Source organism: Hypanus sabinus, unplaced genomic scaffold (assembly GCF_030144855.1).
Source record: "Hypanus sabinus isolate sHypSab1 unplaced genomic scaffold, sHypSab1.hap1 scaffold_526, whole genome shotgun sequence".
Classification (NCBI taxonomy): Eukaryota; Metazoa; Chordata; class Chondrichthyes; order Myliobatiformes; family Dasyatidae; genus Hypanus; species Hypanus sabinus.
The window spans coordinates 286636-311513 of NW_026781388.1; the positions used below are offsets into that span (position 1 = coordinate 286636).

At 56.9% G+C, this 24878-nt stretch overlaps 1 protein-coding gene across 1 annotated transcript in view; it reads right to left on the reverse strand.

Moving 5' to 3' along the window:
- Positions 1-1059: 1059 nt before the first annotated feature.
- Positions 1060-24878, reverse strand: part of LOC132389289 (myeloid cell surface antigen CD33-like) — a 50597-nt gene continuing 26778 nt past the window's right edge. The window contains exons 3-5 of the mRNA XM_059961791.1: positions 6291-6411; positions 5367-5442; positions 1060-1857 (exon numbers count right to left, since the gene is read on the reverse strand). Of these exons, the coding sequence (XP_059817774.1) occupies positions 1747-1857; positions 5367-5442; positions 6291-6411 (308 nt within the window). The 3' untranslated portion in view covers positions 1060-1746. The remainder of the gene's footprint in view (positions 1858-5366; positions 5443-6290; positions 6412-24878) is intronic.

Below are 24878 nucleotides of genomic sequence, written 5' to 3' on the forward strand. Positions count from 1 at the left end.
GCATCTCTAACTGGATCCTCGTGACTCCAGTTCCAGGGGAGGATTGATGAAGAGACAGGTTGGAAGGAAGACACAGAGGCTAACGAAGAAGAAATCTAATAAGAGAGGAGAGCGTACAATGTTAAAAGGGAAGGAGGAGGGGACCTTCCCCCTTATTTGATCTGGCCTATCCCGTGTCAGCTTGCACTTCTTCCCCTCCCCCACCTTCTTATTCTGGCTTCTGTTCTCTTCCTTTCCAGTCCTAATGAAGAGTCTTGGCTCAAAGCTGAACTGTTTATTCCCCTCAAAAGACACGGACCTGGATCCCTCCAGCACTTGCTGCTGCCTGGATCTGTTGACTCTTAACTGTCCCTGAAGAGCTGGGACAAGCCCTGGCCAACGTGTCTCCCAGCTTCCCAGCCCACTGGCTGCTCCTGATCGACTGAAATGTGTACGATGGCACCGTCTGGATGCGCTGCTGTGAGACTCTACAGAGCTCCGATTAGGTACATCTGACATTCTGCAACTCCTATTAACATCTTCACAAATCCCAATGGACCAAAGCTTTTCCGTTCTCTCCAGATGTACATCAGCACAATGACCCAAAGTCTTCTCTTTCAGAGGCTCCGTGTATTTCCCAATAATCTGAGCCGAAAATGCAAATAGCAGAGTGTAACAGCTGGAACGTCAGGGGTCAACTCCTAGTGCAGTCTATAAAGAGTCTGTGAGTTTCCCTGTGACCGCGTGGGTTTCCTCCACTTTCCACCCACATTCCAGAGACATACGGGTTAGCGTTGCTGTGTTCTGGGCACGCTACGTTGGCTCTGGAAGTGTGGTGATCCTTGCAGGCTGCCCAGCACATCCTTGGGCTGTGTCGATCATTGACGCAAACAATGTATTTAATGTCTCAATGCACTGTACGTGTAACAAATAAAGCTAACATTATATTGTTGTACTTTAATCATTCAGTAAATAGGATTGTCAACTTGCATTAAAATGGTCTTACAGACGTTTGTAACTAAATCAGTGGTTTGGCTTTCACTCCAATTTTACTGATAATTTAATTAGGTTGAATCCGGTCTGAAGAGGGTTTATTGTAGATGTGTTTATATCTTTTGTTTATCGTCTGGAGTTCTGGTGATCAATGAGAAGACCTTTCAGCTGTCAGCAGGTCATCTACGCAGCGTGTGGGCGGGCTTCTTAATTCCCAGCCATTGCCTCATCCCACTCACGGACCTTCCTCATGCAGCAAGACATCGGGAGCCACATTGAGATATGGGTTGAATCCACCGTAATCAGACTGAATAAACAAAGCATTTTACATAGAAAATTATCCCTATCTCCCCTAGACAACTTGCCTCTTTCTCCCAATGTCTGTACTCAGCAATGACCAATCTCTCAATGTTCATAGACTGCAACATGGGTTACAAATTGGAAGTTGAAATCCCTCACACACATGGGAATGGATGTTGGTGTTTAATACATGTGGATAATAATGGATGATGAATGTGAGAAAAGTGGAGGTCTACATTTGCCGTTCTATGCTCTAATGACTGGGGTGGGGGGGGGGGGGGGTGAGGAGGTTGCTTCCAAAATTAAGCCACTGAATTAGATGACATTTTGGGATTGGCCTGAGTCTGTGTCAAGTACTTTTGAAATTGATTGAGGGAGTGTGAATTCCTGTTGCTCTTTAGAATGTAAATTGGAATTCCAAGAACTCCTTTCTTGTGCTCTTCCCAGTGCGTCTATTACCCATTCCTGATTGGATTATATATTTCCATATATGGAACTCTCAGCAGGCTGGCAGTTTGCATAAATGTTCATATCTTGATATTCATTCACTTTTGGTGTGGTTTCCAGACACTTGGGAACATTCTCCTGTGACGGGAATGGAAATGAAGAGAGTGACAATTAGCAGGACTGAGATTTGGTTTGTCTGGGTAAAGAAAACATTCCTTCATGGTTAGCAAACACGAGGAAATCTGCAGATGCTGGAAATGCAAACAACACGCACAAAATGCTGGTGGAATGCAGCAGGCCAGACAGCATCTGTAGGGAGAAGCACTGTCGACATTTTGGGCCAAGGCCCTTCGTCAGGACTAACTGAAATGAGAGGTACTAAGAGATTTGAAAGTTCTGGGGGGAGGGGGAAATGCGAAATGATAGGAGAAGACCGGAGGGGGTGGGATGAAGCTAAGAGCTGGAAAGGTGATTAGCGAAAGTGATACAGAGCTGGAGAAGGGGAAGGATCATGGGACGGGAGGCCTCGGGAGAAAGAAGGGGGGGAGCACCAGAGGGAGATGGAGAACAGGCAGAGTGATGGGCAGAGAGAGAAAAAAAACAAACAACTAAATATGTCAGGGATGGGGTAAGAAGGGGAGGAGGGGCATTAACGGAAGTTAGAGAAGTCAATGTTCATGCCATCAGGTTGGAGGCTACCCAGCCGGTATATAAGGTGTTGTTCCTCCAACCTGAGTTTGGATTCATTTTGACAATAGAGGAGGACATGGATAGACATATCAGAATGGGAATGGGACATGGAATTAAAATGTGTGGCCACTGAGAGATCCTGCTTTTTCTGGCGGACCGAGTATAGGTGTTCAGCGAAACGGTCTCTCAGTCTGCGTTGGGTCTCACCAATATATAAAAGACCACACCGGGAGCACCGGACGCAGTACACCACACCAGCTGACTTGCAGGTGAAGTGTCGCCTCACCTGGAAGGACTGTCTGGGGCCCTGAATGGTGGTGAGGGAGGAGGTGTAAGGGCAGGTGTAGCACTTGTTCCGTTTACAAGGATAAGTGCCAGGAGGGAGATCGGTGGGAAGGGATGGGGGGGACGAAGGGAGTCGCGTAGGGAGCGATCCCTGCGGAAAGCAGAAGGAGGTGGGGAGGGAAAGATGTGCTTGGTAATGGGATCCCATTGGAGGTTGCGGAAGTTACGGAGAATTATACTTTGGACCTGGAGGCTGCTGGGGTGGTAGGTGAGGACAAGGAGAACCCTACCCCGAGTGGGGTGGTGGGTGGATAGAGTGAGGGCAGATGTGCAGGAAATGGGAGAGATGCACTTGAGAGCAGAGTTGATGGTGGAAGAAAGGAAACCCCTTTGTTTAAAAAAGGAAGACATCTCCTTCGTCCTGGAATGAAAAACCTCATCCTGAGAGCAGATGTGGCGGAGACGGAGGAATTGTGAGAAGGGGATAGAATTTTTTCAAGAGACAGGGTGGGAAGAGGAATAGTCCAGGTAGCTGTGAGAGTCTGTAGGCTTATAGTAGATATCAGTAGATAAGCCGTCTCCTGAGATGGAGACAGAAAGATCAAGAAGGGGGAGGGAGGTGTCAGAAATGGACCAGGTAAATTTGAGGGCAGGGTGAAATTTAGAGGCAAAGTTAATGAAGTCAACGAGCTCAGCATGCGTGCAGGAGGCAGCGCCAATGCAGTCATTGATGCAGCGAAGGAAAAGAGGGGGTCGGATACCTGTATAGACTTGCAACATTCCTTTCCACAGATGCTGCCCGACCTGCTGAGTTCCTCCTGCATTTTGTGTTTGTTGTCCGCCACCCCACTCGGGGTAGGGTTCTCCTTGTCCTCACCTACCACCCCACCAGCCTCCAGGTCCAACGTATAATTCTCCGTAACTTCCGCCACCTCCAACAGGATCCCACTACCAAACACATTTTCCCCACCCCCCCTTTCTGCTTTCCACAGGGATCGCTCCCTACGCGACTCCCTTGTCCACTCGTCCCCCCATTCCTTCCCACCGATCTCCCTCCTGGCACATCCTTGTAAACGGAACAAGTGCTACACCTGCCCTTACACTTCCTCCCTCACCACCATTCAGGGCCCCAGACAGTCCGTCCAGGTGAGGCGACACTTCACCTGTGAGTTGGCTGGAGTGGTATACGGCGTCCGGTGCTCCCGGTGTGGCCTTTTATGTATTGGTGAGACATGACGCAGACTAGGAGACAATTTTCGCTGAACACCTACACTCGGTCCGCCAGAGAAAGCAGGATCTCCCAGTGGCCACACGTTTTAATTCCACGTCCCATTCCCATTCTGATATGTCTATCCATGGCCTCCTCTACTGTCAAGATGAAGCCACACTCAGGTTGGAGGAACAACACCTTATATACCGGCTGGGTAGCCTCCAACCTGATGGCATGAACATTGACTTCTCTAACTTCCATTAATGCCCCTCCTCCCCTTCTTACCCCATCCCTGACATATTTAGTTGTTTGTTTTTTTCTCTCTCTCTGCCCATCACTCTGCCCGTTCTCCATCTCCCTCTGGTGCTCCCCCCCTCCTTCTTTCTCCTGAGGCCTCCCGTCCCATGATCCTTTCCCTTCTCCAGCTCTGTATCACTTTCACCAATCACCTTTCCAGCTCTTAGCTTCATCCCACCCCCTCCGGTCTTCTCCTGTCATTTCGCATTTCCCCCTCCCCCCACTACTTTCAAATCTCTTACTATCTCTCCTTTCAGTTAGTCCTGACGAAGGGTCTCGGCCCGAAACGTCGACAGTGCTTCTCCCTATAGATGCTGCCTGGCCTGCTGCGTTCCACCAGCATTTTGTGTGTGTTGTCCTCATGGTTAGCACAATGTTTTACAGGACCAATGACCCGAGTTTATTCCTGCCACTGTCTGTGAAGATTTACGTGTTCTCCCAGTGTCTGCATGGGCTTCCTTTTCTGCCCACATTTCAGAGATATTTCCGAGTTCGGGTTTGGATTGCAAGCATGACATATTGGTGTCAGATGCATAGTGACACTTACACATTCTCTGACTGTGTTGGCTGTTGACACAAATAATGACACCATGCGTTTTGATGTACTTGTGACAAGTAAAGCTAATCTTCAATCTTTAATCCCCAAAAATTGATGGCACTAATTATGAATCAGGTTGGGTTTGATTATGGGATACTGGATGACAGCTGAACTCACTGAGGACCACTCCCGCTCTGCATTCAAGACCCACCTGCTTTGGATCAAGCACTGGAAAAGCAAGTACAACTCCCAGGGCAGTGCAGAGTGGTTCCTGCTCTGTGGCAAGGTTTTGCTGAGGGAGCGCCATACCGTTGTCTGGCCTGTTGATCCCAGTCTGTGCTGGGTGCGGTGGTAGACAATAGACAATAGGTGCAGAAGTAGACCATTCGGCCCTTCGAGCCTGCACCGCCATTCTGAGATCATGGCTGATCATCTACTATCAATACCCGGTTCCTGCCTTGTCCCCATATCCCTGGATTTCCCTATCCATAAGATAGGGATGCCTCAATATGTGATAGAGGAGAATCCATTGTCTGCCTTGCTTACAGCTTAATCCCTGTGTTTGACCAATGATAAAGGGGCAGATGTAACCTAGCCTGCTTCAGGTGTGTGTGATATAATACTCACCTGTGTCTGTCTTTTTCTCCATGTCACCCGTCTGGCTGCCTCCCCTGAGGCTGGCCTTGATGCCCTTTCTGCTGGTCTAAGAGCAGAAATACAGGCAAAATTATCACAGAGGTAACTTCCCATTTCCATTCTGACGTGTCTGTCCAGGGCTTCCCCTACTACCACAATGAGGCCAATCTCAGGTCGGAGGAGCAACACCTCATACCCCACCTGGGTAACCTCCAGCCTGATGGCATGAAAATCAATTTCTGGTCATTTTTCTCCCCCTCTGCCTTCTCTTTTTCTATTCCCCATTCTGGCTCCTCTCTCACCCTTCCCTTCTCTTCCCCTGCCCATTACCTCCCTTTGGTTCCTCTTCTCCCATGCTCCACTATCCTCTCCAATCAAATTCCTTCTTCTTCAGCCCTCTTCCACCTCTCACCTCCCAGCTTTTCACTTCATCCCGCCTCCCCACTCACCTGGTCTCAACTATCACCTGTCAGCTTGCAGACCTTCCCCACCAACCACCCATCATCCCCGTTCCTCTCCAGTCCCGATGAAGGGTCTCAGCCTGTTTATTCCTTTCCACAGATGCTGCCCGACCTGCTGAGTTCCTCCTGCACTTTGTGTGTGTTGCTCTGTAAATGAAGCAAGTTTATTCCACAGGGAATCATTGTGAGCAGAGACCAGAAGACGTTATTGTCTGCACCATGTTTGTTGTTCATCGTTAATGATCTGTGGACTGATGAGGCAGTTTGGACTCACTGTGGATCAAGAATTATGCAGAAGAGCTCAGAGTCCCTGGTAGACTTTTTGATTTTCATAGGATGGTTAACATTGCTGCCTTCAGCACTGAAGAGTGGGGATTGTAAGGCTGTTGGCAATGCCGAGGCAGGACTTGAAGGAGAGCTGGGGCAGGGACAGGGACATTGTCCGGGCACTCACCTGTCTCTTCTCCATCGGGCCTTGATGATGAGACAAATCACAGCCGATGCGATGATCAGGAAGACGACAACCGCAGCAGTCGCTAGTGGAATGATGAGTGAGCTTTGCACCGAGGTAGGAGCTGAGATCAAAAAGAGGCTTATTAATCACAATTCACTACAGCTCAGGACCACGCTGAAAACCACCCGTCCCTTTGTCAGAGGCTGTCTGGAAGACAAGCCGACTCTCCTGATTGTCGTCTGTCCAGAATGTCTGTCCAGAATGCCACAAGAAAGCAATCAGAGTGTGATTTAGATAGAATATTTACTTTCACAAGCAAGCAAAAGACACAATTAACAATAGCTACTTTCCCCACAAAGATGTTTACAGTCTCATTGTGTATCCTGTTCATGGAGGAGTACCATTTTGTCCAAGCAACACACACAAAATGATGGAGGAATTCAGCAGCATCTATGGAAAAGAGTACAGTGGACATTTTGGGCCGAGACCCTTCAGCAGGACTGGAGAAAGAAAGCTGAGGAGTAGATTTAAAAAGTAGGGTGAAGGAAGAGAGAAACACAAGGTGATAGTTGAAACCAGGAGGGGGAGAGGTGAAGTAAAGAGCTGGGAAGTTGACTCCAGCCTCACTCCTTCTGAACACTCTGCTCTCCACTCCCTCTGCACTAATTCTAACCTCAGCATCAAACCTGCAGATAAATGGCAGGGGCTGGGGTAGTCTGGCACACTGACCTCTACCTTGCTGAGGCCCAGTGCCAACTCTCAGACACCTCCTCTGACTGACCCCTCGAACAGGACTCCACTAAGGAGCACCAGGCCCTTGTTTCCCACACCATCACTGACCTTATCAGCTCTGGGGATCTCCCACCCACCACCACCAACCTCATAGTTCCCACACCCCGCATCTCCCGTTTCTACCTCCTACCCAAGATCCACAAACCCACTTGTCCAGATAGACTCATTGTTCCAGCTTGTTCCTGCCCCTCTGAACTCATATCCGCATGCCTCGATGCTGTTTTATCCCCCCGTTCAGTCCCTTCCCACCTACATCTGTGACACTTCACACACTCTGGATCTTTTCAATTATTTCAAGTTCCCTGACCTCCATCATCTTATTTTCACTATGGACAGCCACTCCATCCCCACCAGGAGGGCCTCAACATTCTCCGTTTCTTTCTGGATTCCAGACACAACCAGTTCCCATCCACCACCACTCTCCTCTGCCTAGCGGAACTTGTCCTCACTCTAAATAATTTCTCCTTTGGCTCCTCCCACTTCCTTCTAACAAAAGGTGTAACCTTGGGCACTAGCATGGGTCCCAGCTATGCCTGCCTTTTGGTCAGCTACTAGATCAGTCTATGTCCCAAGCCTACACTGGTATCACTCCCCCACTTTTCCTACGCTACGCCAATGACTGCATTGGTGCTGCTTCCTACACCCATGCTGAACCTCGCCCTCAGATTACCTGGTCCATTTCAAACAGCTTCCTCCTCTTTCTGTCTCGATCTCTGGAGACGGCTTAGCTTCTCATGTCTAAACTCACAGCCTCTCACAGCGACCTGGAGTATACCTCTTCCCATCTTGTATTTGTAAAAACGCCATACCCTTTCTCTCAATTCCTCCGTCTCTGCCGCATCTGTTCTGAGGATGAGGTTTTTCATTCCAGAATGAAGGCGATGTCCTCCTTCTTCAAAGAAAGAGGCTGCCCTTCCTCCCCCATGAACACTGCCCTCAACCGCAACTCTTCTCTTTCACTCATGCAGCTCTCAACCCACCAGGGATGGGGCTCCTCTTGTCCTCGCCTACCACCCCACCAGACTCTGCGCCCAGCACATAATCCTCTATAACATTTGCCATCTCCAACAAGATCCCACCACCAAGCACCTTTCCTCCCCCTGAATTCCAGCCTTCCGCAGGGATCACTCCCTCTGCGACTTCTTTATCCATTCATCCCTCCTGGCACTTACCCTTGCAAGCGAACAAGTGCTACACCTGCCCCGACACCCCCACCCTCAGAACATTCTGGGACCCCAGACAGTCCTTCCAGGTGAGCTGATAATTCACATTATATTCATATATGACCCAGTCATATACCAAGTCCTTGTATGACCTGCCGTATATCATGGAGACCTGATGTAGATCACTTTGCCAAGCACCTACGTTCCATCCAGCAGATAAAGTGGGCTGTCCCAGTGGCCACCCATTTTAATTCCACTTCCCATTCCTATTCTAATATGTCTATCCGTGGCCTCCTCTACTGTTACAATGAGGCCAGTCTCAGGTTGGAGTCTGGGTAGCTTCCAATCTGATGGCATGAACATTGATTTCTCCAACTTCAGGTAATGCCCCCTCCCTTCACCAGTCCCCATCCACTTTTCCCTCTTTTACCTCATCTCCTTGCCCTTCCATCACCTCCCTCTGGTGCTCTTCACCCTTTTCTTCCTTCTATGGCCTTCTGTCCTCTCCTGTGAGATTCCGTCTTCTCCAGTCCTGTATCTCTTAATCCAACCACCTTCCCAGCTCTTTACTTCTCCCCTCCTCCTCTCAGTTTCACCTATCACCTTGTGTTTCTCCCTCCCCTCCCCCCACCTTTTAACTCTACTCCTCATCTTTATTTCTCCAGTCCTGATGAAAGGTCCTGGCCCAAAATGTTAACTGTTCACTCTTTTCCTGGCCTGCTGAGTTCCTCCAGCATTTTGGTGGTATTGCTTGGATTTCCAGCATCTTCAGATTTTCTCTTGTTCCCCAATCTTCACAACCCTTCAGTAAAGCAAACCAATACACTACTGCAGGAACTTGGTGGCTCAAGTACCGTCTGCACAGGCAAAGGGATAGCTGACCTTTCGGGTCAGACCTGCTGAGCTCCTCCCACAGATTTTTCTTCTGTATTCACTAAGGAGAAGGATATTGAATTGTGTAAGGTAAGGGAAACAAGTAGGGAAGTTATGGAAACTATGACGATTAAAGAGGAGGAAGTACTGGCACTTTTAAGGAATCTAAAAGTGGATAAATCTCCGGGTCCTGACAGGATATTCCCGAGGACCTTGAGGGAGGTGAGTGTAGAAATAGCAGGGGCTCTGACAGAAATATTTCAAATGTCATTAGAAACGGGGATGGTGCCGGAGGATTGACGTATTGCTCATGTGGTTCCGTTGTTTAAAAAGGGTTCTAAGAGTAAACCTAGCAATTATCGGCCTGTCAGTTTGACGTCAGTGGTGGGTAAATTAATGGAAAGTATTCTTAGAGATAGTATTAATAATTATCTGGATAGACAGGGTCTGATTAGGAACAGTCAACATGGATTTGTACGTGGAAGGTCATGTTTGACAAATCTTATTGAATTTTTTGAAGAGGTTACAAGGAAAGTTGACAAGGGTAAAGCAGTGGATGTTGTCTATATGGACTTCAGTAAGGCCTTTGACAAGGTTCCGCACGGAAGGTTCATTAGGAAAGTTCAATCGTTAGGTATTAATATTGAAGTAGTAAAATGGATTCAACAGTGGCTGGATGGGAGGTGCCAGAGAGTAGTGGTGAATAACTGTTTGTCAGGTTGGAGGCCGGTGACTAGTGGTGTGCCTCAGGGATCTGTACTGGGTCCCATGTTGTTTGTCATATACATTAATGATCTGGAGGATGGGGTGGTAAATTGGATTAGTAAGTATGCAGATGATACTAAGATAGGTGGCATTGTAGATAATGAAGTAGGTTTTCAAAGTTTGCAGAGAGATTTAAGCCAATTAGAAGAGTGGGCTGAAAGATGGCAGATGGAGTTTAATGCTGGTAAGTGTGAGGTGATACATTTGGGTAGGAATAATCCAAATAGGACATACATGGTAAATGGTAGGGCATTGAAGAATGCAGTAGAACAGAGTGATCTAGGATTAATGGTGCATAGTTCCCTGAAGGTGGAATCTCATGTGGATAGGGTGGTGAAGAAAGCTTTTGGTATGTTGGCCTTTATAAATCAGAGCATTGAGTATAGGAGTTGGGATGTAATGTTAAAATTGTACAAGGCAATGGTGAGGCCGAATTTGGAGTATTGTGTACAGTTCTGGTCACTGAATTATAGGAAAGATTTCAACAAAATAGAGAGAGTACAGAGAAGATTTACTAGAATGTTACCTGGGTTTCAGCACCTAAGTTACAGGGGAAGGTTGAACAAGTTAGGTCTTTATTCTTTGGAGCATAGAAGGTTGAGGGGGGACTTGATAGAGGTACTTAAAATTATGAGGAGGATAGATCGAGTTGATGTGGACAGGCTTTTTCCATTGAGAGTAGGGGAGATTCAAACAAGAAGACATGAGTTGAGAGTTAGGGGGCAAAAGTTGAGAGGTAACACGAGGGGGAATTTCTTTACTCAGAGAGTGTTAGCTGTGTGGAACGAGCTTCTAGTAGAAGTGGTAGAGGCAGGTTCGGTATTGTCATTTAAAGTAAAATTGGATAGGTATATGGACAGGAAAGGAATGGAAGGTTATGGGCTGAGTGCAGGTCAGTGGGACTAGGTGAGAGTAAGCGTTCAGCAAGGACTAGAAGGGCCGAGATGGCCTGTTTCTGTGCTGTAATTGTTATATGGTTATATGGTTATTATTTCTTGCTTTAGATTGCCCAGCATCTGCAGTCTCTCGTGTCACCTAACCTTCAATGAAGATGCACAATCCAGGAGAAATTGGGCTGGTTGCATGGAGTTGCCCACAGAAGACCGAAGAGACAGCAATTGATAGTAATTAGCTTGATCATTATGTATTTAACGGGGGCTGAAAATACACACCTGGGTATTTGTTGCAGAGAAGCGACAGACAGGTCCACTCAACAGGTTAGACCAAGGTTAGTTTCATCTGAAATCAGATTTAAGTAGCATAAAAGCAAAAGACAGGGCATATTACAGAGAAAAAAGTAGTGGGAATATGGGATTCGGAAGCATTTAAAAAACAACAGAAGGCAACAGAAGCCAGAATGAGAGAAAAGATGAAATATGAAGCGAGGTAATAATGCAAAAGAGGATGCCAAAAGATTTTTCAGATATATCAAGATCAAAAGAGAGGTGGGACCATTGGAAAATGATGCTGGAGAGGTAGTGATGAGGGACAAAGACATGGCAGATGAACGTGGTAGGTAAACATCTTGTTTCAGTCTTCACTGCCAAAACTCTGAGAGTGTCAGGGGCAGAAGTGAGTGCAGTTGCTATTGTAGGACAACATAAGGGGCCTTGATGAAGCCATTGTGCTTTGGGAGGGGTTGTGTCTGTACTCGGTTCGCATGGAGTTTCCCTGTGCTTTCTCTGAAGGAGCTTAACAGGCTTGGTTCTGCACAAACTGGACATGGAGGGTGTCCCATTGGCTTACGCTGATGACATCCTCCTTATAGTCAACGACCCAGTTGACTTGCAGAGGATGTGAGACTGCCAGCAGATCTGCTTGCCATGTCCTCTGCCAGGGTCAACGCGCAGGAGTGCGCTGTCCCCTACCAGAGGGATTGAGGCTAACTGCATGGAGCACCATGCACCTCCTCTATTTGGGAGTCTACCTGAGCTTGAGGGAGGCCCCTGGAGACGATCTCTGCTTGGCTGGGATGCTGGTCGGCCTCCTTCGTGTGATCTCCTAGCGGGGGAGGGCTGCATTGACCCCACCCAGAGCGTTCACGTCCAGGACGCAGAAGGAGCTGGTGGACTTTTTCTGGGGAAATAGGAGGCATTGGGTCTCTGCAGCGGTCCTGGGTCTTCAGATCACGGAGGGCAGCCAGTCCCCTGTGTGCGTGCGCACACAGCTGGCGGCTCTCCAGCCCAGAACCGCGGGGATACTGTACTGTGATCACCGTCTCAGGAGGCAGGTGCTGGGGACACCGGCGGGGATATCTGTACCGTGACCACCGTCTCAGGTGGCAGGTGCTGGGGACACCGGCGGGGATACCTGTACCGTGACCACCGTCTCAGGTGGCAGGTGCTGGTGACACCGATGGGGATACCTGTACCGTGACCACCGTCTCAGGAGGCAGGTGCTGGGGACACCGGCGGGGATACCTGTACCGTGACCACCGTCTCAGGAGGCAGGTGCTGGGGACACCGATGGGGATACCTGTACCGTGACCACCGTCTCAGGTGGCAGGTGCTGGGGACACCGATGGGGATACCTGTACCGTGACCACCGTCTCAGGAGGCAGGTGCTGGGGACACCGATGGGGATACCTGTACCGTGACCACCGTCTCAGGTGGCAGGTGCTGGGGACACCGATGGGGATACCTGTACCGTGATCACTGTCTCAGGTGGCAGGTGCTGGGGACACCGATGGGGATACCTGTACCGTGACCACCGTCTCAGGTGGCGGGTGCTGGGGACACCGGCGGGGATACCTGTACCGTGACCACCGTCTCAGGTGGCAGGTGCTGGGGACACCGGCGGGGATACCTGTACCGTGACCACCGTCTCAGGTGGCAGGTGCTGGGGACACCGGCGGGGATACCTGTACCGTGACCACCGTCTCAGGAGGCAGGTGCTGGGGACACCGGCGGGGATACCTGTACCGTGACCACCGTCTCAGGTGGCAGGTGCTGGGGACACCGGCGGGGATACCTGTACCGTGACCACCGTCTCAGGTGGCAGGTGCTTGTACACCGGCGGGGATACCTGTACCGTGACCACCGTCTCAGGAGGCAGGTGCTGGGGACACCGGCGGGGATACCTGTACCGTGACCACCGTCTCAGGAGGCAGGTGCTTGTACACCGGCGGGGATACCTGTACCGTGACCACCGTCTCAGGTGGCAGGTGCTGGGGACACCGATGGGGATACCTGTACCGTGACCACCGTCTCAGATGGCAGGTGCTGGGGACACCGGTGGGGATACCTGTACCGTGACCACCGTCTCAGGTGGCAGGTGCTGGTGACACCGGCGGGGATACCTGTACCGTGACCACCGTCTCAGGAGGCAGGTGCTGGGGACACCGGCGGGGATACCTGTACCGTGACCACCGTCTCAGGAGGCAGGTGCTTGTACACCGGCGGGGATACCTGTACCGTGACCACCGTCTCAGGTGACAGGTGCTGGGGACACCGGTGGGGATACCTGTACCGTGACCACCGTCTCAGGTGGCAGGTGCTGGGGACACCGGCGGGGATACCTGTACCGTGACCACCGTCTCAGGAGGCAGGTGCTGGGGACACCGATGGGGATACTGTACCGTGACCACCGTCTCAGGTGGCAGGTGCTGGGGACACCGATGGGGATACCTGTACCGTGATCACCGTCTCAGGAGGCAGGTGCTGGTGACACCGGCGGGGATACCTGTACCGTGACCACCGTCTCAGGTGGCAGGTGCTGGGGACACCGGCGGGGATACCTGTACCGTGACCACCGTCTCAGGAGGCAGGTGCTGGGGACACCGGCGGGGATACCTGTACCGTGACCACCGTCTCAGGAGGCAGGTGCTGGGGACACCGGCGGGGATACCTGTACCGTGACCACCGTCTCAGGTGGCAGGTGCTGGTGACACCGGCGGGGATACCTGTACCGTGACCACCGTCTCAGGTGGCAGGTGCTGGGGACACCGGTGGGGATACCTGTACCGTGACCACCGTCTCAGGTGGCAGGTGCTGGGGACACCGATGGGGATACCTGTACCGTGACCACCGTCTCAGGAGGCAGGTGCTGGTGACACCGATGGGGATACCTGTACCGTGACCACCGTCTCAGGTGGCAGGTGCTGGTGACACCGGTGGGGATACCTGTACCGTGACCACCGTCTCAGGTGGCAGGATCTGGGGACACCGGTGGGGATACCTGTACCGTGACCACCGTCTCAGGTGGCAGGTGCTGGGGACACCGGCGGGGATACCTGTACCGTGACCACCGTCTCAGGTGGCAGGTGCTGGGGACACCGGCGGGGATACCTGTACCGTGACCACCGTCTCAGGTGGCAGGTGCTGGGGACACCGGCGGGGATACTGTACCGTGACCACCGTCTCAGGTGGCAGGTGCTGGTGACACCGGCGGGGATACCTGTACCGTGACCACCGTCTCAGGTGGCAGGTGCTGGGGACACCAGCGGGGATACTGTACCGTGACCACCGTCTCAGGAGGCAGGTGCTTGTACACCGGCGGGGATACCTGTACCGTGACCACCGTCTCAGGTGGCAGGTGCTGGGGACACCGGCGGGGATACCTGTACCGTGACCACCGTCTCAGGAGGCAGGTGCTGGGGACACCGGCGGGGATACCTGTACCGTGACCACCGTCTCAGGTGGCAGGTGCTGGGGACACCGGCGGGGATACCTGTACCGTGACCACCGTCTCAGGAGGCAGGTGCTGGGGACACCGACGGGGATACCTGTACCGTGACCACCGTCTCAGGAGGCAGGTGCTTGTACACCGGCGGGGATACCTGTACCGTGACCACCGTCTCAGGAGGCAGGTGCTGGGGACACCGATGGGGATACCTGTACCGTGACCACCGTCTCAGGAGGCAGGTGCTGGGGACACCGATGGGGATACCTGTACCGTGACCACCGTCTCAGGTGGCAGGTGCTGGGGACACCGATGGGGATACCTGTACCGTGACCACCGTCTCAGGAGGCAGGTGCTGGGGACACCAGCGGGGATACTGTACCGTGACCACCGTCTCAGGTGGCAGGTGCTGGGGACACCGGCGGGGATACCTGTACCGTGACCACCGTCTCAGGAGGCAGGTGCTGGGGACACCGGCGGGGATACCTGTACCGTGACCACCGTCTCAGGAGGCAGGTGCTGGGGACACCGGCGGGGATACCTGTACCGTGACCACCGTCTCAGGAGGCAGGTGCTGGGGACACCGATGGCGATACTGTACCGTGACCACCGTCTCAGGAGGCAGGTGCTGGGGACACCGGTGGGGATACTGTACCGTGACCACCGTCTCAGGTGGCGTGTGCTGGGGACACCGGCGGGGATACCTGTACCGTGACCACCGTCTCAGGTGGCAGGTGCTGGGGACACCGATGGGGATACTGTACCGTGACCACCGTCTCAGGTGGCAGGTGCTGGGGACACCGATGGGGATACCTGTACCGTGACCACCGTCTCAGGAGGCAGGTGCTGGGGACACCGGTGGGGATACCTGTACCGTGATCACCGTCTCAGGTGGCAGGTGCTGGGGACACCGGCGGGGATACCTGTACCGTGACCACCGTCTCAGGAGGCAGGTGCTGGGGACACCGGCGGGGATACCTGTACCGTGACCACCGTCTCAGGAGGCAGGTGCTGGGGACACCGATGGGGATACTGTACCGTGACCACCGTCTCAGGTGGCAGGTGCTGGGGACACCGATGGGGATACCTGTACCGTGATCACCGTCTCAGGAGGCAGGTGCTGGTGACACCGGCGGGGATACCTGTACCGTGACCACCGTCTCAGGTGGCAGGTGCTGGGGACACCGGCGGGGATACCTGTACCGTGACCACCGTCTCAGGAGGCAGGTGCTGGGGGCACCGGCGGGGATACCTGTACCGTGACCACCGTCTCAGGTGGCAGGTGCTGGGGGCACCGGCGGGGATACCTGTACCGTGACCACCGTCTCAGGTGGCAGGTGCTGGGGACACCGGCGGGGATACCTGTACCGTGACCACCGTCTCAGGAGGCAGATGCTGGTGACACCGGCGGGGATACCTGTACCGTGACCACCGTCTCAGGAGGCAGGTGCTGGTGACACCGGCGGGGATACCTGTACCGTGACCACCGTCTCAGGAGGCGGGTGCTGGGGACACCGGCGGGGATACCTGTACCGTGACCACCGTCTCAGGAGGCAGGTGCTGGTGACACCGATGGGGATACCTGTACCGTGACCACCATCTCAGGAGGCAGGTGCTGGGGACACCGGTGGGGATACCTGTACCGTGACCACCGTCTCAGGAGGCAGGTGCTGGTGACACCGGCGGGGATACCTGTACCGTGACCACCGGCTCAGGAGGCAGGTGCTGGGGACACCGGCGGGGATACCTGTACCGTGACCACCGTCTCAGGAGGCAGGTGCTGGGGACACCGGTGGGGATACCTGTACCGTGACCACCGTCTCAGGAGGCAGGTGCTGGGGACACCGGTGGGGATACCTGTACCGTGACCACCGTCTCAGTTGGCAGGTGCTGGGGACACCGGCGGGGATACCTGTACCGTGACCACCGTCTCAGGAGGCAGGTGCTGGGGACACCGGCGGGGATACCTGTACCGTGACCACCGTCTCAGGTGGCAGGTGCTGGTGACACCGGTGGGGATACCTGTACCGTGACCACCGTCTCAGGTGGCAGGTGCTGGGGACACCGGCGGGGATACTGTACCGTGACCACCGTCTCAGGTGGCAGGTGCTGGGGACACCGGCGGGGATACCTGTACCGTGACCACCGTCTCAGGTGGCAGGTGCTGGGGACACCGGCGGGGATACTGTACCGTGACCACCGTCTCAGGAGGCAGGTGCTTGTACACCGGCGGGGATACCTGTACCGTGACCACCGTCTCAGGTGGCAGGTGCTGGGGACACCGGCGGGGATACCTGTACCGTGACCACCGTCTCAGGTGGCAGGTGCTGGGGACACCAGCGGGGATACCTGTACCGTGACCACCGTCTCAGGAGGCAGGTGCTGGGGACACCGATGGGGATACCTGTACCGTGACCACCGTCTCAGGTGGCAGGTGCTGGGGACACCGGCGGGGATACCTGTACCGTGATCACCGTCTCAGGAGGCAGGTGCTGGGGACACCGGCGGGGATACCTGTACCGTGACCACCGTCACAGGTGGCAGGTGCTTGTACACCGGCGGGGATACCTGTACCGTGACCACCGTCTCAGGTGGCAGGTGCTGGGGACACCGGCGGGGATACCTGTACCGTGACCACCGTCTCAGGTGGCAGGTGCTGGGGACACCGGCGGGGATACCTGTACCGTGACCACCGTCTCAGGTGGCAGGTGCTGGGGACACCGGCGGGGATACCTGTACCGTGATCACCGTCTCAGGAGGCAGGTGCTTGTACACCGGCGGGGATACCTGTACCGTGACCACCGTCTCAGGAGGCAGGTGCTTGTACACCGGCGGGGATACCTGTACCGTGACCACCGTCTCAGGTGGTAGGTGCTGGGGACACCGATGGGGATACCTGTACCGTGACCACCGTCTCAGGAGGCAGGTGCTGGGGACACCGATGGGGATACCTGTACCGTGACCACCGTCTCAGGTGGCAGGTGCTGGGGACACCGGCGGGGATACCTGTACCGTGACCACCGTCTCAGGAGGCAGGTGCTGGGGACACCGGCGGGGATACCTGTACCGTGACCACCGTCTCAGGTGGCAGGTGCTGGGGACACCGGCGGGGATACCTGTACCGTGATCACCGTCTCAGGTGGCAGATGCTGGTGACACCGGCGGGGATACCTGTACCGTGACCACCGTCTCAGGTGGCAGGTGCTGGGGACACCGGCGGGGATACCTGTACCGTGACCACCGTCTCAGGAGGCAGGTGCTGGGGACACCGGCGGGGATACCTGTACCGTGACCACCGTCTCAGATGGCAGGTGCTGGGGACACCGATGGGGATACCTGTACCGTGACCACCGTCTCAGGAGGCAGGTGCTGGGGACACCGATGGCGATACCTGTACCGTGACCACCGTCTCAGGTGGCAGGTGCTGGGGACACCGGTGGGGATACCTGTACCGTGACCACCGTCTCAGATGGCAGGTGCTGGGGACACCGGTGGGGATACCTGTACCGTGATCACCGTCTCAGGAGGCAGGTGCTGGGGACACCGGCGGGGATACCTGTACCGTGACCACCGTCTCAGGTGGCAGGTGCTGGGGACACCGGTGGGGATACCTGTACCGTGACCACCGTCTCAGGAGGCAGGTGCTGGGTACACCAGCGGGGATACCTGTACCGTGACCACCATCTCAGGTGGCGTGTGCTGGTGACACCGGCGGGGATACCTGTACCGTGACCACCGTCTCAGGTGGCAGGTGCTGGGGACACCGGCGGGGATACCTGTACCGTGACCACCGTCTCAGGAGGCGGGTGCTGGGGACACCGGCGGGGATACCTGTACCGTGACCACCGTCTCAGGTGGCAGGTGCTGGGGACACCGGCGGGGATACCTGTACCGTGACCACCGTCTCAGGTGGGAGGTGCTGGGGACACCGATGGGGATACTGTACCGTGACCACCGTCTCAGGTGGCAGGTGCTGGGGACACCGATGGGGATACCTGTACCGTGACCACCGTCTCAGGTGGCAGGTGCTGGGGACACCGATGGGGATACTGTACCGTGACCACCGTCTCAGGTGGCAGGTGCTGGGGACACCGATGGGGATACCTGTACCGTGACCACCGTCTCAGGTGGCAGGTGCTGGGGACACCGGCGGGGATACCTGTACCGTGACCACCGTCTCAGGAGGCAGGTGCTGGTGACACCGGTGGGGATACCTGTACCGTGACCACCGTCTCAGGTGGCAGGTGCTGGGGACACCGGCGGGGATACTGTACCGTGACCACCGTCTCAGGTGGCAGGTGCTGGGGACACCGGCGGGGATACCTGTACCGTGACCACCGTCACAGGTGGCAGGTGCTGGGGACACCGGCGGGGATACCTGTACCGTGATCACCGTCTCAGGTGGCAGGTGCTGGGGACACCGGCGGGGATACCTGTACCGTGACCACCGTCTCAGGAGGCAGGTGCTGGGGACACCGGCGGGGATACCTGTACCGTGACCACCGTCTCAGGTGGCAGGTGCTGGTGACACCGGCGGGGATACCTGTACCGTGACCACCGTCTCAGGAGGCAGGTGCTGGGGACACCGGCGGGGATACCTGTACCGTGACCACCGTCTCAGGTGGCAAGTGCTGGGGACACCGATGGGGATACCTGTACCGTGACCACCGTCTCAGGAGGCAGGTGCTGGGGACACCGGCGGGGATACCTGTACCGTGACCACCGTCTCAGGTGGCAGGTGCTGGTGACACCGATGGGGATACCTGTACCGTGACCACCGTCTCAGGTGGCAGGTGCTGGGGACACCGGCGGGGATACCTGTACCGTGACCACCGTCTCAGGTGGCAGGTGCTGGTGACACCGATGGGGATACCTGTACCGTGACCACCGTCTCAGGAGGCAGGTGCTGGGGACACCGGCGGGGATACCTGTACCGTGACCACCGTCTCAGGTGGCAGGTGCTGGGGACACCGGCGGGGATACCTGTACCGTGACCACCGTCTCAGGAGGCAGGTGCTTGTACACCGGCGGGGATACCTGTACCGTGACCACCGTCTCAGGAGGCAGGTGCTGGGGACACCGGCGGGGATACCTGTACCGTGACCACCGTCTCAGGTGGCAGGTGCTGGGGACACCGGCGGGGATACCTGTACCGTGATCACCGTCTCAGGTGGCAGATGCTGGTGACACCGGCGGGGATACCTGTACCGTGACCACCGTCTCAGGTGGCAGGTGCTGGGGACACCGGCGGGGATACCTGTACCGTGACCACCGTCTCAGGTGGCAGGTGCTGGGGACACCGGCGGGGATACCTGTACCGTGACCACCGTCTCAGGTGGCAGGTGCTGGGGACACCGGCGGGGATACCTGTACCGTGACCACCGTCTCAGGAGGCAGGTGCTGGGGACACCGGCGGGGATACCTGTACCGTGACCACCGTCTCAGATGGCAGGTGCTGGGGACACCGATGGGGATACCTGTACCGTGACCACCGTCTCAGGAGGCAGGTGCTGGGGACACCGATGGCGATACCTGTACCGTGACCACCGTCTCAGGTGGCAGGTGCTGGGGACACCGGTGGGGATACCTGTACCGTGACCACCGTCTCAGATGGCAGGTGCTGGGGACACCGGTGGGGATACCTGTACCGTGATCACCGTCTCAGGAGGCAGGTGCTGGGGACACCGGCGGGGATACCTGTACCGTGACCACCGTCTCAGGTGGCACGTGCTGGGGACACCGGTGGGGATACCTGTACCGTGACCACCGTCTCAGGAGGCAGGTGCTGGGTACACCAGCGGGGATACCTGTACCGTGACCACCATCTCAGGTGGCGTGTGCTGGTGACACCGGCGGGGATACCTGTACCGTGACCACCGTCTCAGGTGGCAGGTGCTGGGGACACCGGCGGGGATACCTGTACCGTGACCACCGTCTCAGGAGGCGGGTGCTGGGGACACCGGCGGGGATACCTGTACCGTGACCACCGTCTCAGGTGGCAGGTGCTGGGGACACCGGCGGGGATACCTGTACCGTGACCACCGTCTCAGGTGGGAGGTGCTGGGGACACCGATGGGGATACTGTACCGTGACCACCGTCTCAGGTGGCAGGTGCTGGGGACACCGATGGGGATACCTGTACCGTGACCACCGTCTCAGGTGGCAGGTGCTGGGGACACCGATGGGGATACTGTACCGTGACCACCGTCTCAGGTGGCAGGTGCTGGGGACACCGATGGGGATACCTGTACCGTGACCACCGTCTCAGGTGGCAGGTGCTGGGGACACCGGCGGGGATACCTGTACCGTGACCACCGTCTCAGGAGGCAGGTGCTGGGGACACCGGCGGGGATACCTGTACCGTGACCACCGTCTCAGGTGGCGTGTGCTGGGGACACCGGCGGGGATACCTGTACCGTGACCACCGTCTCAGGAGGCAGGTGCTGGGGACACCGGCGGGGATACCTGTACCGTGACCACCGTCTCAGGTGGCAGGTGCTGGGGACACCGATGGGGATACCTGTACCGTGACCACCGTCTCAGGTGGCAGGTGCTGGGGACACCGATGGGGATACCTGTACCGTGACCACCGTCTCAGGAGGCAGGTGCTGGGGACACCGATGGGGATACTGTACCGTGACCACCGTCTCAGGTGGCAGGTGCTGGGGGCACCGGCGGGGATACCTGTGCCGTGACCACCGTCTCAGGTGGCAGGTGCTGGGGACACCGATGGGGATACCTGTACCGTGACCACCGTCTCAGGTGGCAGGTGCTGGGGACACCGATGGGGATACCTGTACCGTGATCACCGTCTCAGGAGGCAGGTGCTGGTGACACCGATGGGGATACCTGTACCGTGATCACCGTCTCAGGAGGCAGGTGCTGGGGACACCGATGGGGATACCTGTACCGTGACCACCGTCTCAGGTGGCAGGTGCTGGGGACACTGGCGGGGATACCTGTACCGTGACCACCGTCTCAGGAGGCAGGTGCTGGGTACACCAGCGGGGATACCTGTACCGTGACCACCGTCTCAGGTGGCGTGTGCTGGTGACACCGGCGGGGATACCTGTACCGTGACCACCGTCTCAGGTGGCAGGTGCTGGGGACACCGGCGGGGATACTGTACCGTGACCACCGTCTCAGGAGGCAGGTGCTGGTGACACCGGTGGGGATACCTGTACCGTGACCACCGTCTCAGGAGGCAGGTGCTGGGGACACCGGCGGGGATACCTGTACCGTGACCACCGTCTCAGGTGGCGTGTGCTGGTGACACCGGTGGGGATACCTGTACCGTGACCACCGTCTCAGGTGGCAGGTGCTGGTGACACCGATGGGGATACCTGTACCGTGACCACCGTCTCAGGAGGCAGGTGCTGGGGACACCGGCGGGGATACCTGTACCGTGACCACCGTCTCAGGTGGCAGGTGCTGGGGACACCGATGGGGATACCTGTTCCGTGACCACCGTCTCAGGAGGCAGGTGCTGGGGACACCGGCGGGGATACTGTACCGTGACCACCGTCTCAGGTGGCAGGTGCTGGGGACACCGGTGGGGATACCTGTACCGTGACCACCGTCTCAGGAGGCAGGTGCTGGTGACACCGGTGGGGATACCTGTACCGTGACCACCGTCTCAGGTGGCAGGTGCTGGGGACACCGGCGGGGATACCTGTACCGTGACCACCGTCTCAGGAGGCAGGTGCTGGGGACACCGGCGGGGATACCTGTACCGTGACCACCGTCTCAGGAGGCAGGTACTGGTGACACCGGCGGGGATACCTGTACCGTGACCACCGTCTCAGGTGGCAGGTGCTGGGGACACCGGCGGGGATACCTGTACCGTGACCACCGTCTCAGGTGGCAGGTGCTGGTGACACCGGTGGGGATACCTGTACCGTGACCACCGTCTCAGGAGGCAGGTGCTGGTGACACCGGCGGGGATACCTGTACCGTGACCACCGTCTCAGGAGGCAGGTGCTGGGGACACCGGCGGGGATACCTGTACCGTGACCACCGTCTCAGGAGGCAGGTGCTGGGGACACCGGCGGGGATACCTGTACCGTGACCACCGTCTCAGGTGGCAGGTGCTGGGGACACCGGCGGGGATACCTGTACCGTGACCACCGTCTCAGGTGGCAGGTGCTGGGGACACCGGTGGGGATACCTGTACCGTGACCACCGTCTCAGGTGGCAGGTGCTGGTGACACCGGCGGGGATACCTGTACCGTGATCACCGTCTCAGGAGGCAGGTGCTGGGAACACCGGTGGGGATACCTGTACCGTGACCACCGTCTCAGGAGGCAGGTGCTGGGGACACCGGCGGGGATACCTGTACCGTGACCACCGTCTCAGGTGGCAGGTGCTGGGGACACCGATGGGGATACCTGTACCGTGACCACCGTCTCAGGAGGCAGGTGCTGGGGACACCGGTGGGGATACCTGTACCGTGACCACCGTCTCAGATGGCAGGTGCTGGGGACACCGGTGGGGATACCTGTACCGTGACCACCGTCTCAGGAGGCAGGTGCTGGGGACACCGGCGGGGATACCTGTACCGTGACCACCGTCTCAGGAGGCAGGTGCTGGGGACACCGGCGGGGATACCTGTACCGTGACCACCGTCTCAGGTGGCAGGTGCTGGGGACACCGATGGGGATACCTGTACCGTGACCACCGTCTCAGGAGGCAGGTGCTGGGGACACCGGTGGGGATACCTGTACCGTGACCACCGTCTCAGATGGCAGGTGCTGGGGACACCGGTGGGGATACCTGTACCGTGACCACCGTCTCAGGAGGCAGGTGCTGGGGACACCGGCGGGGATACCTGTACCGTGACCACCGTCTCAGGTGGCAGGTGCTGGGGACACCGGTGGCGATACCTGTACCGTGACCACCGTCTCAGGAGGCAGGTGCTGGGGACACCGGCGGGGATACTGTACCGTGACCACCGTCTCAGGTGACAGGTGCTGGGGACACCGGTGGGGATACCTGTACCGTGATCACCGTCTCAGGAGGCAGGTGCTGGGGACACCGATGGGGATACCTGTACCGTGACCACCGTCTCAGGTGGCAGGTGCTGGGGACACCGGCGGGGATACCTGTACCGTGACCACCGTCTCAGGTGGCAGGTGCTGGGGACACCGATGGGGATACTGTACCGTGACCACCGTCTCAGGTGGCAGGTGCTGGGGACACCGGCGGGGATACTGTACCGTGATCACCGTCTCAGGTGGCAGGTGCTGGTGACACCGGCGGGGATACCTGTACCGTGACCACCGTCTCAGGTGGCAGGTGCTGGGGACACCGATGGGGATACTGTACCGTGACCACCGTCTCAGGTGGCAGGTGCTGGGGACACCGACGGGGATACCTGTACCGTGACCACCGTCTCAGGTGGTAGGTGCTGGGGACACCGGTGGGGATACCTGTACCGTGATCACCGTCTCAGGTGGCAGGTGCTGGTGACACCAGCGGGGATACCTGTACCGTGACCACCGTCTCAGGTGGCAGGTGCTGGGGACACCGGCGGGGATACCTGTACCGTGACCACCGTCTCAGGAGGCAGGTGCTGGGGACACCGGTGGGGATACCTGTACCGTGACCACCGTCTCAGGAGGCAGGTGCTGGTGACACCGGTGGGGATACCTGTACCGTGACCACCGTCTCAGGAGGCAGGTGCTGGGGACACCGGTGGGGATACCTGTACCGTGACCACCGTCTCAGGAGGCAGGTGCTGGGGACACCGGTGGGGATACCTGTACCGTGACCACCGTCTCAGGAGGCAGGTGCTGGGGACACCGGTGGGGATACCTGTACCGTGACCACCGTCTCAGGAGGCAGGTGCTGGGGACACCGGTGGGGATACCTGTACCGTGACCACCGTCTCAGGAGGCAGGTGCTGGGGACACCGGTGGGGATACCTGTACCGTGACCACCGTCTCAGGAGGCAGGTGCTGGTGACACCGGCGGGGATACTGTACCGTGACCACCGTCTCAGGTGGCAGGTGCTGGGGACACCGATGGGGATACCTGTACCGTGACCACCGTCTCAGGTGGCAGGTGCTGGGGACACCGATGGGGATACCTGTACCGTGACCACCGTCTCAGGAGGCGGGTGCTGGGGACACCGGCGGGGATACCTGTACCGTGACCACCGTCTCAGGTGGCAGGTGCTGGGGACACCGGTGGGGATACCTGTACCGTGACCACCGTCTCAGGAGGCAGGTGCTGGGGACACCGGTGGGGATACCTGTACCGTGACCACCGTCTCAGGAGGCAGGTGCTGGGGACACCGATGGGGATACCTGTACCGTGACCACCGTCTCAGGAGGCAGGTGCTGGGGACACCGGTGGGGATACCTGTACCGTGACC